At 39.9% G+C, this 15,572-nt stretch overlaps 1 protein-coding gene across 9 annotated transcripts in view; it reads right to left on the reverse strand.

Annotated features, from left to right (window-relative positions):
• Window positions 1-1,982: 1,982 nt before the first annotated feature.
• The window catches only part of l3mbtl2 (L3MBTL histone methyl-lysine binding protein 2), a 66,046-nt gene continuing 52,456 nt past the window's right edge, over window positions 1,983-15,572 (reverse strand). For 6 of the 9 annotated variants that reach the window (XM_057826113.1, XM_057826112.1, XM_057826117.1 and 3 more), the window contains 2 exons: window positions 14,600-14,659; window positions 1,983-14,524 (listed from right to left, as the gene is read on the reverse strand). In XM_057826113.1, the coding sequence (XP_057682096.1) occupies window positions 14,115-14,524; window positions 14,600-14,659 (470 nt within the window). In that variant the 3' untranslated portion in view covers window positions 1,983-14,114. Of the gene's footprint in view, window positions 14,525-14,599; window positions 14,660-15,572 lie in introns of those variants that run through there. The other 3 variants (XM_057826115.1, XM_057826114.1, XR_009061765.1) reach the window with 2 other exon arrangements.

The following is a 15,572-nucleotide window of genomic DNA, read 5'->3' on the forward strand; positions in this document are numbered from 1 at the left end:
ATAAAAGTTGTAAACCATCAGTTTAAGAGACCATCTTTTCAATCGGGATGCTACACTAGTTAATTCTATCAGCATTTGAACTCATTGTTTATTTGTGATTTATTATTGTTATTTACGTGTTTATTTGTACTTGAACACTCGAAATTGTCCGTAGGTATGAGTGTGTGCGTGAATGGTTGTGTGTCTCCTTGTGCCCTGCAATTGGCTGGCAACCAGTTCAGGGTGTCCCCTGCCTACTGCCCGTAGTTAGCTGGGATAGGCTCCAGCACCTCCGCGACCCTCGTGAGGAAAAGCGGCATGGAAAATGAATGAATGAATGAAATTATTAGATTAGTCGACTAATCGTAAAAATAGTCGGCTGACTAATCGGGAGAAAATTAGTCGTTTGGGACAGCCCTACTTAAAACTAAGCCATCCCTAACATATATCACATTACTACACTGCAAAAACATCTACTTAAAACTAGCAGAATTGGACAAAACTGTTGATTGCGCATATTTGGAGGCTAAATCAAATTGTTGCTCCTCTGGGGTTCAGAGGGGCAAATTAGGTGAACCAATTGGACTTGTAGTGTGACTGTGATGACAGAGTAGAGGACATGAGTTGAGCTACAAGCTGTTTTTACTCCACAGCAAAGGAAAAGTAATTTCTTTTACAAACATATATGTACACAACAGAAGTTAACAAAAGAAACGGCCTCCAAAAGTCCAAAAAGTCCAAATGGCCATTAAAAATTTCAACCATTAGCATACACATTTTTTAAATATATAAATACACAATAAAATGTGTACCTTGCTTTTAAATTCAACATATGAAGCATATTTATACATTGGAGAATGGATATTCTTAATACATCTGTATGTAACAACCATTTTTAACATGTACCGACTGGTTTCCGCTAGGGTATGCTACATCATCATCTTCCTACGCTAGGCCGTTAGCCCCGCAGGTTAGCATACAACACCATCCCGTTTGACTCCAAAACGCTCAACAAACATCGTTTTTTTTGCTTTTCACACCGTATATTATTATCCCAAACCCTTTCTAACATTAATAATATATGCTAAACAGATGGATGCAGAGTTTTAACCAACCTGTGATGACAGAGTAGAGGACATGAGTTGAGCTACAAGCTGTTTTTACGCCACAGCAAAGGAAAAGTAATTTCTTCCTCTGTGGCGCCTCCACTCTTCACCGTCAGAACGCAACATGCGCCATCCGCAGGCCAAAGTAGGAATTACATTTAACTCAAAAGAGCTTATGTTAGAATCAATTAAAATATTTCAAAGTATATAATTATCGGATTGCATTATCGGTTGAATTTGGTTTTATCTGGATTGTCTGTGTGACGTCATAATTGCCATTATCGGCCGATAATTATTGGTGACCGATATTATCGTGCAGCTCTAGATATAATGGGAACGATTGGCTCCGGCGCTAGTTTTTGCCGGACTTGGAACGAAGATGCATTTTGCGCAGTTGGTAACGAGGAGTCCGAACTTTTAACAGCACGTCTGCCGCACGCGCGCACGCACGTGCACGCAAGGCGATAAATCACAGCGGAAAAATTACCGCCTTCATTTTTATATATCGCGCGATAAATGGAATTATTGCATATTGCGACAGGCTTATGGTCAGCCATTGGTACGCAAAAGCGTATGGAAGCCGTTGAGGGCCAGCGCGTCTGTCTATGTCCGGTACGCATGCGCGCATGCGGACCACTTATGTGCACCCCTGGTCATGTGATTACTGTTGTGACGTCTCATTGGTGAAACTGGTAGCGCTACTGTCGTCATCTGTGGCAAAAAAGTCAGTATGTCGAATAAAAAGAACAAATGTGACGACTAGTAGCATCTCCTTCACAAATCTACTCAAGTAAAAAGTATGCCTTAGTAAAACTACTCTTAGAAGTACCGTAATTTCCCGAATATAACGCGCACTACCCCCCCCCCCCCCCCCCCCCCCAAAATCAACTTGTAAAATCATGGTGCGCATTATAAACGGGTACATGGATGAGACAGATATATATTAGGGCTGTCAAAATTATCGCGTTAACGCGCGGTAATTAATTTTTTTAATTAATCACGTTAAAATATTTGACGCAATTAACACACATGTCCCGCTCAGACAGTATTCTGCCTTTAGGTAAGTTTTACAGCAAGGTTTTTTGTGCTGTCTAACAGCGAACTCTTGTGGTTGCTTTGCGACATGGTTTATTGCTTTCTTGCCAGTTCAATATGGCTGCACGACGTCTCAGGCTGACGCCTACGTTGTAATGTTGTGCTTATATGATCCTTGGACAAGATTTGTCCGTAAGTATGGTTGTTGTAAAGAATGTACATATTATGTTAGTAAGCGAAATGTTATATTTTTTGTATGAGACGCATTTTGTTTGTTTAGTGAACCTGTATAACGTGCTAAGCTAACGTTGTTGCTAAATCAATGCTTGTGTACTTTTTTTTTTTGTAGTTTCACTACGGTCTAAAGAGGACAGTGGTTTGAGGCCATTTTATTAATAAATCAGATGAAAAAGGAAGAAGTCTGATTATTAAGGCGTCGCTCACTAGCTGTCTAGCTTTGGAAAAAGTAGACGCTTCGGAGTGAGGACAGCATAGACAGATTTAAATGACAGTAGAGTGAAATGCCCACTACAGTCCTTTGTTGAATGTATATATCCATCTTGTGTCTTATCTTTCCATTCAAACAAATTATTTTACAGAATATATATATAATTTACAGAAAAATATGGCATATTTTATAGATGATTTGAATTGCGATTAATTACGATTAATTAATTTTTAAGCTGTAATTAACTCGATTAAAAATTTTAATCGTTTGACAGCCCTAATATATATACATACTTATAAACTGATTTTTTTTTTATTGACACGGCCACGTTGTGTTGAAGAAACGTATGCGGCGATCCGTTGCCAACAATTACGGTACGTGACCTTACCATTTTGTTTCGGTAATACTTCCCTCTGATCGGCCGAATGATTTCTTCTGTGTTAAATTCTTTTTTCACTCTTCATAAAGCACAGAATTTAGTTTCTTGAACTCATTTGACTCAACATTTATTGCAGCTCCGCAACTCGGACCATAACAAATGTAACAACACAGACTTCCTGTGTGTATCCGTCAACTATATCTGTCCCTTGGGAAACTCAAACACAAATAACAATAGTTCCTATTGTTACTGTCGTGTCGACAGCGACGAGCTCTCTCGGATGTCCGACTTCTCACTTTACCGTATCAATCCAGGGAAGAAACATTTATTCATCATGATGAAACGAGCAAGTCATACAGCAGTCTTTAAAAGAAAAGTAATATCTGTAAATCCATAAATATTGTCAGTTTATGGTAATGTTTTGAATTACCAATATGCTATGCTTGTGCTGTGTTTCACCATTCAGTAAAATGACATTTCTGTATCTGTACACGAGCTCTGTTTTCTTGTATTATTCTATTTATTGGTGCTAAAATTAGGGTGCGCGTTATAAACGGGAATTTCCCCTAGATTTTACAAGTAAATTTGGGGTGCTCATTATATCCGGGAAATTCCGGTACATTTTCCTCAAGTAAATAAAGCGTTACTATCCACCTCTGAATTTTGCAATCTTTCCAGTTTGCCATGTTGATAATTGCGTTGTTAGTTTACCGCTGTTCATCTTACTGCGGAAAAAAACGGAAATGATGATCGGCGAACTATGATATAAACATCATCAGCCTTCGCTCTGTCACCCTGGAATTAACAGCTTGCTTTCATACAGGCCACATCCCAGTCAACTCCTGGACATTTTACTAGGACGCAACCTGGCTAATGTCCGTGTCAGTCGACCCAGGAAATTGCTTTCAGACACAAGGGCTACCCATTTAAATCCCGAGACTTAACCAGAGTTTAGCGAATGTCTGAAAGGGGCTAGTGTCTCATCCAGCATCTAATTTTTTGGGGATTGTTATTTTGAGACTTAGGGAGCATTTAGGGGTACTTAAAGGGTTAGCTCCGACTTACGTGGAAATTTGGATTGCGTCGCCGGCGTAGGAACGGAACTCGTCCGTAACCCGGGGACTACCTGTATTGGTACTGTATCGGCAGATATCGGGAGCCAGAAAAAAAATCAGTTCAACACTACTATTTAGAGAGCAAAAAATGACTTTTTATTGTTTTTATATCAAAAGTTGTGTCTTCAAATAAGGCTAAAAAAAACATGTTACAGTACTTCTGGCTTTCTTTCCAAGTACAGTGGGGAGAACAAGTATTTGATACACTGCCGATTTTGCTGGTTTTCCCACTTGCAAGCCATGTAGAGGTCTGTAATTTGTATCATAAGTTCTCTTCAACTATGAGGGACAGAATCTAATACAAAAATCCAGAAAATCACATTGTATAATTTTTAAATAATAAATTTGTATTTAACTGCATGAAATAAGTATTTGATACATTACCAACTAGTAAATATTTCGGCTCTTGGTTCTTTTTTAAGAACCCCTCCTGTTCTCCGCTCATTACCGGAAGTAACTGCACCTGTTTGAACTTGTTACCTGTATAAAAGACACCTGTTCACATGCTCAAACAAACAAACTCCAACCTCTCCACAATGGCCGAGACCAAAGAGCTGTGTAAGGACATCACGGATAAAATAACAGACCTGCACAAGGCTGAGATGGGCTACAGGAAAATAAGCAAGCAGCTTGGTGAGAAGGTAACAACTGTTGGAGCGATTATTAGAAATTGGAAGAAGTTCAAGTTGACGGTCAATCTGCCTCGTTCTGGGGCTCCATGCAAGATCTCACCTCGTGGGGCATCACTGATCATGAGGAAGGTGAGGGATCAGCCCAGAACTACACGGCAGGACCTGGTCAATGACCTGAAGAGAGCTGGAACCACAGTCTCGAAGAAAACCATCGGAAACACATTACGCCGTCATGGATTAAAATCCTACAGCGCACGCAAGGTCCCGCTGCTAAAGCCAGTGCATGTCCAGACACGTCTGAAGTTTGCCACTGACCATCTGGATGATCCAGAGGAGCAATGGGAGAAGGTCATGTGGTCGGATGAGACCAAAATTGGAACTTTTTGGTCTAAACTCGGCTCGTCGTGTTTAGAGGAAAAAGAAGGATGAGTACAACCCCAAAAACACCATCCCAACCGTGAAACATGGAGGAGGAAACATCATTTTTTGGGGCTGCTTCTCTGTCAAGGGTACAGGACGACTGCACCGTATTGAGGGGAGGATGGATGGGGCTATGTATCGCCAGATCTTGGCTGACAACCTCCTTCCTTCAGTGATAGCCCTGAAGATGGGTCGTGGCTGGGTCTTCCAGCATGACAACGACCCAGAGCACACAGCCAAGGCAACTAAAGAGTGGCTCCGTGAGTGGCCTAGCCAGTCACCAGATCTGAACCCGATAGAAAATCTATGGAGGGAGCTGAAAGTCCGTGTTGCCCGGCAGCAGCCCCGAAACCTGAAGGCTCTGGAGAAGATCTGCATGGAGGAGTGGGCCAAAATCTCTGCTGCAGTGTGTGCAAACCTTGTCAAGGACTACAGGAAACGTTTGGTATCTGTAATAGCAAACAAAGGTTTCTGTACCAAATATCAAGTTCGATTTTTGTGATGTATCAAATACTTATTTCATGCAATTAAATGCAAATTTATTATTTAAAAATCATACAACGTGATTTTATGTTTTTTTGTATTAGCTTCCGTCCTTCACAGTTGAAGAGAACTTATGATACAAATTACAGACCTCTACATGCTTTGCAAGTGGGAAAATCAGCAAAATGGGCAGTGTATCAAATACTTGTTCTCCCCACTGTATATTAACTTGCTTTCTACTAAGAGTGAAAGGTCTCTAGCGGTTGTTGTTTGAGTACGAGGTAGTTTTTCTGGATATTATACATTATATACAGGTACATTCATGATTTAGAAAAATAACAATACCTACAATACAACACTGTACAATAACCTTTTCTCAGTTCTCACTACTATTTCTTTCCTGGGATTCCAGTGTGTCCAATTCATTTTTGACCACTTCTGGCTTGTCAAAAACAAAAAGTTCTGACAAAGGTTTTAAAAAAGAAAAAAAAAAGAAGAAAAAATTAAAAATCACCAGACGTCACCTCGTGTTCCAGTACTTTTGCTTCCCGAGTTATACCGGAGCTTGATAGGAGATTGGAGTTTCCATCTCCACCTCCTCCACTTTCACTTCCACGCGAGCGACTAAGGAGAGAGAACAAAGTCACTTTATGATAACTTCAAGTCTACCATCCTCTTTACTTAATAATACATTTTATTTCAAATCGCTTCTCAAAACACTCGGAAACTGTCTGAGATTAAAGTTTGTGCTGCAGCGATTAAGCGATTAACTCGAGTAGTGCTGCAACGATTACTGGATTAACTCGAGTAATTCGATTAGAAAAAATTCTTCTAATCAAATTTTGCTCCTTCGAGTATTCGTTTAGAGTGGCATTGTAATGGTTTGTTTTGAAACTGTTTGCATTTAGTATTATTGATTTGGGTGGATACACAGCCCTCTAGTGGCAACAGCGAATATAACAACTCATTGAATATGAGTGAATCCAGCTGCTCACTGTTAAGACCAACATAAGGTAAATTTTGTTTGAGCTTATATTTTTTTAATGTATTCATGATTTGGTTTATAGGTATATTTAGCCGTTTTTTGGGGGGAATATGTGAACGATTTGTTAAGAGCATGGTTAAAAAAAAAAAAAAAGGTTAGCATTTTATAGCATTTAAGCTAGCTGATTTAGCAAATGCCTCTTTTGCTGTACTTAAATCCTTATTTATTTATTTATTTATTTATTTATTGAAATACCGTTTGAGGCTAATTTTTGGTATTTTAATTTATTTTGAAATGAAAGTGCAATCCTCCACAGTTTGAAGAAACACACTGGAATTTTATTTTGTATTTGCGCTTTTTCGAAACTTTGTTTTACATCTTCAACGCCTTACATGTTCCTATTCTGCTGACTCGATTATTCGATCTAGTTGACAGATTAATTGACAACTAAAATTATCAAAAGTTGCAGCCCTAAACTCCAGTAATTCATTAGAAAAAATTGCCACTTCGAGGATTCGATTTTTTAAGTGGCGTTTTAATGGTTTGTTTTTAAAGTGTTTAAAATTTAGTTTCATTGATTTGGGTGGATAAACTGCCCTCTAGTGGCAACAGTGAATCTGACAACTCATCTCACATGGCTGGATCCAGCTACTCCTTGTCAAGACCAAGATAAGGTAAGTTTATGTTCAAGCTAATATCATTGTTTATCAATTCGGAATTTAGTTGAAGTATTTTTTTTTTAGTGTTGCACCGATACCATTTTTTGGCCCCGATACAGATACCTGGCTGTGCCGTATCGGCCAATACCATACCGATACCACCCCGTTTATATAACCCCCCCCCCCCCCCCAAGAGCTACATGATTGGATGTGAAATCCTTGCTATCAAGGCTTTGTCAGGCTGTTGCTTACCTTTGCAAAATAGGAAAAAGACTAGTACAAAGTATAATACTAGCCCAACAGTAAGAAAGTAAAAAAAAGTTCATAATAATAAACTGAGTAAACTTTTTTTAAACCTCTCAAAGGCCAATCAGTGCAACTTTCATGAAATTATTGTCACATTCTGCTGCTGGTTAGATCGTGTTTTGTTGCTGGGCTGTTAGTGGGGCGTTCCTGACGTCGCACCTGAATCCAATGCGGGCTCATCAACGCAGCATTTAAGCACGAGTGAGCTCAGAGAAGGCTGCCGAGATATTTGCTTTGCTGATGGCCATTTGACATCTCGCACTATAGTCTCGCTACATTTGCTTGTTAAGCCCCTGCATTGGTTTTTTTCTGTTGGTGTGCTGCACTCGTTTGTAACCTCTACCCTGTGCAGGTATTTCAGTGATTTTATTTTGGCTTTTTGGCTCGCTCTTCGTTAACCTTCGAGTATAGTATATTGTAGTATTGAGCTCCGTCGACCTGCTGTCACGGACTCCTTTTGTTATTTCTACTATCCCGCGATCGCGTGTGTTTTTTTTTTTTTTTTTTTTTGCAATCATTAAACCCTTGTACGTATCCCCTGCTTGTTGTCCGCTTCGAGGTCCAACCTTGTTTCCGCATTTGCGGACGCTAACAATTATAAGTAATAATAATTGACCACAGCATCCCGTCTCTCTATTAGCCTCCTTTTTTCTGGAGGGGGGGGGGGGGGGGTCCCTTACTTCTATTTCTGAAAGGTGGCAACCCTACTTTGGAAACAGTTCCCAAATTACTGTAGCATTTCTTTAAGTAAAACACAAGTAAAGTTGACGTAGTGAACTTACCAGAGATAGTTGCACATGTTCAGCGCCCTTCCTCTGGATAGCAGTCCTGCTCTTGCAGGCTCAAACTCGTTGTGTTCGTTCACGTTTCGTCTTCAAATGTTTTATCAGGTTCGAAGTATTGAAACTGGCCGATTTAACTCCACATCTCGAAACTTTCAGGCCGCAAATCTTGCATGCAGCCATTGATTTTAATTGACGGGATTTCTATTTTGAAATATTTTCCGACCGCCGCCATATCGGCGCAGCCAAGCGGCCTTGTCATTAGTCAGGAATGGCTATTGGCCCGTTCTCATTGGTCTGGAGCAGGCCAATAGCGATAGCTGCTTGGTGTTCACGTGTCATCACAAAACACAGAGACAAAGTATAGTGAGCGCCAGGAGAAAAAAAAAAAGGCTGCGGTCAAATGTTATAATAATGGACCGGTAAATGGTATCGGCGCCGTCTTTGTTGGTACTCGCCGATACCGATACCACCATTTTGGGCCGGATCGGCGCCCCCTGCCGATACTAGTATCGGTATCGGTGCATCTTTAATTTTTTTGTGGGAATTACATTTTATAACATTTAAGCTTAGCCTTTGATATGCAAGTTAGCCGATTGTTCTTATGTTGTACCGCAAACACTATTTTTTTTTTATACCGTTTAAAGCTAAACCTTAGGTATTTTAATTTATTTTTAAATGCATTTATTGCTCTTGTGAAAGTGCCATTCTGCATAGTTGGAAAAATCACTGGGGATTTTTTTTTTGTATTCGCATTTAATGTTCTCGTGAAAATGCAATCTTAGCAAGCCTTTGTTTTACATCTCCTAAAATTTATTCTGCAACACATTAAATGTGCCTAATCCAATTACGCAATTATTCAAACTAACCGACAGATTAATTGTTCACCTAATATATCGATAGCTGCAGCCCTAATTAAAATAAACAAACACTAGTTAAAAGCAAGCTAAAAGTAACAGAAAATAAAGAGGTTAAAACAGAGCTGAGGATGGGTAAGAAAGATTGAACAGATCATGTGTTTTGAGTTGGGATTTGAAAGGAGTTGTTGAGTGTTGTAGTTAATTCTTTGTTTTACTTGGAGTCATAGGGGTTGACGGGGGGTTCGCGTGATGAGTTATGCTGCTGAATTTTGGACTAGCTGCAGTTTCTGAAATGATTTTTTGGGAGACCGCAGAGTAGTGAATGACAATAGTCAACCCGGAAGGTGACTCGCCTGCAAACAAGAGTGGCAGCGGAGATGAGAACTATTGATGGCAGGGTTTCCCTTACACCTAAGAGATTGTGGCACACGGCCACACCAAGATAAAAGCCACCACACCTTGCAAAGGAAATGTTTTTTTGTTTTTATATATTTTTAAGGCCGTTTCAAACTAGCGGCAGCCGAGTGTGAATGGTTCAGCGGCAACCTATTCATTGTGTATTGTAATGTCAGGAACTATGCGTGGCCCCCTTAAGAGACGATCGGACTGGGGAGCTGTGACGCAGGGGTAAGTGAGTAGGAAGAATGGGAGAACGGGCGAAATAGCAAGGGATAGCGGTCGCATGTCGCGCAGCCCACTGTTATTTATTTATTTTTTTTATTATTGTTACCACAATAAAGTGGGTAAGCCAATACAGACTCCTCTACTTCTTCCCCATATCAAGGGCATTACAGTAGTTTGGATCGGACTTTTCGGCGAAAGTGAGTGGTGGATGGGCTGTCTTGGACAGAAGACCAAGTTTGAATGAATTTGCGCCGAGAGGCACGGCCCAAAGTAGAGCCTTACTCTATTTTCAGAGCGCCGCCGCACTAACGTCAAAAACGAGGTGCGGGGGGACTTATATCTGCGTTATCAGGCTGTTTCGGCAGACGGATATACACAATCACGGCTGACGAAACTTTGACGAATGCGCCATTTTCCCCAAGTTTCGCGAGATCTGGGACACTCGAAAACTGTTAATGGTACCTCGATGTGCGTTTGTGTGGAAATGTAGTTCACGAACAAAAAAGACCACCTTCTCACTGAAACTAGTAAAACTCTACACGGATATTAGAATTTTTCCCCTACTCCTTAAAGTGGGTCCGTTAACAGAAGGACTTTTATTGTTGTGGTAATATAGTTACGTATTGGGACCAAATAAAAGGAAAAAAGACTACGACGGAGGTCTGCAACTAGTGGCTCCCTGGAGCTTTTTCAAAGATTTTTTTCATTGAAAATGGAAAAAGATGGCGAAGGGAAATATATTTTTTGTTCTAATATAGTTTCTGTAGGAGGACAAATATGACCCAAACATTCTGTCAATTCATTATTATTCAGGGTCCCCCCAGGATTGATAAATCTAAATTCAAGACTTTTAAGACCTTTTTTAATGCCATTTAAACTGAAAATTAATACTTTTCTCGCACCCATTATTTAGATATTTAATCATATTTAAAAAAATAAAGCGCTGAACATCAAATTTAACCTCAATTACTAAGTGTGTTTGACAAAAGAATGCACATTTATTGAAGATACAATTAAAACAAAAAGTTTTGTGCCACAGACCGGCCCTCTTTATGTCATGACCTACCTTATTAAAATATTGTAATAATAATCGTGCTGTTAAGCGATTAATTTTTTAAAATCGCAACTAATCGCATGCTGTCAATAGTAAACTTACAATTTTTTAAAATGCATAAATTATATATTTCAATTTCTAAATACACCTATTAGCAGAGGAGTTCGTCAAATTTAAGCCTCATTAGAAACAAGAAAAGAGTTTTCCTTTACACTTGTAAAGATGAATCAAATATGAATTTTCCCCAAATAACTTGTAAAAAGGGAGGCACAGAGGAAGAGCATGTCTACTGACAGTTCTCAAGGGCTCAAGCGCAGGTTCTGTGTGAAGTTACCATTTTATTTTTGGGGTACTAGCTATAATTTCATTTTATATTAGACTGACTTTTTAAAGAATGAGGAACCTTTTGCAGGTGTTTTGAATTACACATGTGGCAAGTGTGTACAAAACTGAAGCTTTTCATCATATTCATTTTTTTGTTGTTGTTTGTGGTACATGCAAATTGACATATTCAGTTTTGTTGGTTTAATCTACCAAAATAAAACAACTTTTACTTGATATTCAAAATTTGGGGGGCATACTGTATATAGTTTAAATAAATAAAAAAATAATGTAATATATCATTACTTATGAGTGTTTTCATATTATTCATGACATAAAATTACCGCAATTAAATGTGAAAGATTGAATGATTGATTGAACTCACCAAAACGGCTGTCTCCCAATGCACTTATACAGTTCAGACACCTGTGTATTTCAGGGTAGTTCACGCTCATCAATCCACCTCAGAGTGCAATGTTTTGGGTTAAAACTTATGTTTTCACCCCAATCCTCCGTCTTTGTGCCCAAAAATAGTGCCTGGAGCCTCCATGGTGAAAGTTTTAGTGGTGCTCTCATGAAAAATATTTCATTCTGCATGTTCATTTACGGTTTATTGCTGTACTTTTATCCAAAAATGCCCAAAAACAATGATAATGGGTCGCGCCAACAGCCAAACGGGTTCACGCTCGTCATGCTGCCTCAACGTGCCCCATTTCGGCCATTAAAACCCAAAATTAAGTTTTTCCAGAATCAAGTCAACAGGATGATGTCATGATACTCTTTCCCAGAGGCAGAGCTGGCGGCATCGGAGAATGAGAGGGAGCCTGTTGCGGGGTATCGAATTTCAAACTACGGAATGCTAGAAGGGCCACAATTTATCGCGCAAAGAGGGGTTGCGTGATGCCGTTAGTAAATAGTTTAACTGAAAGCTTCGTTAAAAATGTGTATTACAACCGGCCCAAACGTCAGGCCGGCCCACCGGGAACTGTCCCGGTTCTCCCGATTAGCCACTCCGAGCCTGGTACTGTGCGATTGCCTGCTGTTGTGATGTTGATGGTAACGGCGCGCACACACGAGGTGCAGTGCATCGTAAAAATTCTACGCTTCATCTTCGTTATGGATTACAAAAAAAAAAAAAAAAAAACTGTCACGGATATAATTTAGGTTGCACTGAGATGTTCTTGAAAATTAAAACCTCGGTGAAAAAATTCCAGACTTACGACAGCTTATTTAATACTTTTAATACCTTTAATAATGGAAAACTAAATTCAATGCCTTTTTAATACTTTTAATAACCCGCGGGTACCCTGTTATTGTAATGAAGTTAAACTTGAGGTGGCATCGTACAACAGAGTAGTCACGTGTTGCGTCATTTTCTATAGGATCCACTGCAGGGAAAATAAACATGTCATCATGAAGGCTAATTATGTATTTGTAGCCAACTTAGTCATTTTGATAGTAGGCCAATATAGCTAATATCGATACATACAGCTGGTGTTGCTTTCATTATAAGGCTTATACAAGGCTTTAAATTTTCTTGCGGCTCCAGACATACTGTATCAGTTTGTTTGTTTGTTTTTTTTGGTCGAATATGGCTCTTTCAACAGTTTGGGTTGCCGACGCAATGTTTGAGTCAGAGAACATTTCTTTTGCTAATTCTGAGAAGTGATCAGCAATAGTTGCCGGCAAATTGTGTTCGGCAACAAATTGGGAGAATGAAATCTCCACTTTCGTCACTTTTCATCCCGCAGACTTCCTCTATATGACCAGTGTTGTTAATCTTACTTTTAAAAAGTAATTAATTACTTACAAATTATTTCTCCCAAAAAGTAATTGAGTCAGTAACCTGAAGGTAAGAGTAATTAGTTACTTGGCAGAGTAACTGGTGTTACCTTTCATGTTTTTTTTTTATTTAAAAAAAACAAAACACATCGTAACCTTTGCTACTTTTGGAAATCGTTTAATGTTGTGAGTCAACTGTTAAAATTTTACCGTTTTTGCATTAGTTTCCTTATGTGTACTTTCGACATGGTAGTTTTAAAACTTACATCATTTAAAGATAGATTCAAGTCAAGATTTTGCCGATTTAGGAGGATTTTAGATAAAAAGTCACTTAAGTTCGCTACGAAGGTTCACTACAACAGAGCCTTTCTGCGAAGTCTACTGCTTCAAACTGGCGGCTGTTTATCAACGCCGCCGTCTGTCATTTCGCATGTAGTTCTATAAGCATTTGATATCTAGGCGTAGATTGTAGGCTGTCGGCTACAGTCAGGAAATATTGGTGCCACCTAGCCTAGCATCGCGTTTGCTGCAGCGTCACAGCACTCTTCTCTCACAGTGTCTCTGACTTCTCTCGCTTCATTCAACCAATGTAGTAATGCATCTAATGCACAATGTCTCGTTGCCGAAACGGTGACAAAATCCGAATGGAGAAAAAAAAAACGTAATGCACGAAAAACGTACAGATTTTAATCGTACAGCGTACACATTTAAATATCAGTGCTCACTTGTACAAATTAAGCCGAAACCGTACAACTTGACAGGTATGCATCCGATTCGTATTGACTGCATTGAACATCTGGCGCCCTCAGTGGCACTTAAACCAGGACACTCACAGTCCGTCTTCTGTGGGCATTTACAGGTCACTTCCTGTTCATTCTAGGGCATTTGCAGGTCACTTTCCGTTGATTTTGAGTTACTGAAAAGGAAGTGGCTCAATAATGTCCTCAAATGAAAAGGAAGTGGCTCAAAATCAATGGGAAGTAACCTGTAAATGCCTCCAAAACATCAGGAAGTACCCGTAAATGCCCAAAAAGAAAAAAGGAAATGACGTGAAATGCCCCAAAATCAACTCATTAGTTGCCACTGATGGCCATAGACGCACAATCTGTTTATAGTGGGAGAGTGGCAGCGAATGGACAAGTGTTCATTCGCTGCCCTGCCACCCTCCCACTTTAAACAGATTGGACAGCCAAGAGTGATAAACTCTTTCCAATTTACAGGAAAAAGATGAAAATAGCTTGCTTTTCAGTTTATTGTTTTTAGAATATCCTAATATGATTTCCTGACCCCAATAATTGTTGTATTGCCATAATGTGAGATCATCGTTGGAACAAAAAGAAATAGAATGTAGATGATGAGCGGCCTTACTCTCCAGCTCCTCTGGTTCGCTTTTGAGTTGAACAACGGGCGCAGTGTTTTCCGGTAATGGCGGTTGGAGTGTCGCGTTGCTCGATGGCGGCTGTTGTTCCTCCTCGTGATTGTCTTCGTGATTGTGATTGTCATTGTTCTCTTCGACTTGAAGAGAGTGCGTGCGCCTTTTCGCGTTCCGCCGCCCTAAATTCAGGCGATCGTCGTGACAATGTGCAAACACAAAAATTGATGACGGCGAGAGCTTACGAGAGTACTTACTTTTTTTCCCATATAAGGGAATCTTTGGTTTCTTGATCTGTCCTGCGTGGTTTTCCATCACTTGGAACACAAAAAGCCACAGTCATTTAATTCAAAGCCCACATTTTGAGGGACAGTAGTCACCTATTAACGGCAAAAGACGTCCAATCCATTTCAACTGGGAGGGGCTGGAAGAGATTGTTTGATAGCAGCTGAAGAGTTAGGCTATGTGAGCTCACAAGAGATTTATAAAACAAAATAAATTAACTAATTAAAATAAAATTGATGTTTTTATGCTTCTTTTTAATTATTTTTTTATTTTTTCATTAAATTAACAATTAATTGAATTGAAATGAGTTTACCACTAGTAGACGTCCAATCCAGGGTTTCCCCTACCTATAACACATTATGGCGCGCCGCCACACCAAAATAAAAGCAGCCATGCCTTGCAAATGACATTTTTTTTTTAAAAAATTTATTTCAAGGCCGGTTCAAACTAGCAGCAGCCTAGTGTGAAGGGTTCAGCGGCAACCTATTCATTGTGTATTGTAATGTCTGTAACTACGCGCAAACCTCTTAAGAGAGCTGTGACGTTGGGGGAAGCGAGTACGGAGAATGGGAGAACAGGCGAGATAGTGGTCGCATGTCGCGGCAGCCCACTGTTATTTTATCGTTTATCTTTATTATTGTTGCCACAATAAAGTGGGTAAGCCAATACAGACTCCTCTCCTTCCTCCCCCATCCGGAGCATTACAGTATTTGGGATCGGACTTTTTGGCGAAAGTGAGCGGTGGACGGCGGTCTTGGATGGAAGGCCAAGTTTGAATGAATGTGCCGAGAGGCGAGTCCCAAAACAGAGCCTTGCTCTATTTTAAGAGCGCCGCCGGGCTAACGTCAACGAGGCATCCAATAGCAGAGGGGCAGTCGTACCTATATCTGTGCTATCATGCTGTTTCAGCAGACTGATATACGCAATCACGGCTGGAACTCACCG

Source organism: Corythoichthys intestinalis, chromosome 21 (genome assembly GCF_030265065.1).
Source record: "Corythoichthys intestinalis isolate RoL2023-P3 chromosome 21, ASM3026506v1, whole genome shotgun sequence".
Classification (NCBI taxonomy): Eukaryota; Metazoa; Chordata; class Actinopteri; order Syngnathiformes; family Syngnathidae; genus Corythoichthys; species Corythoichthys intestinalis.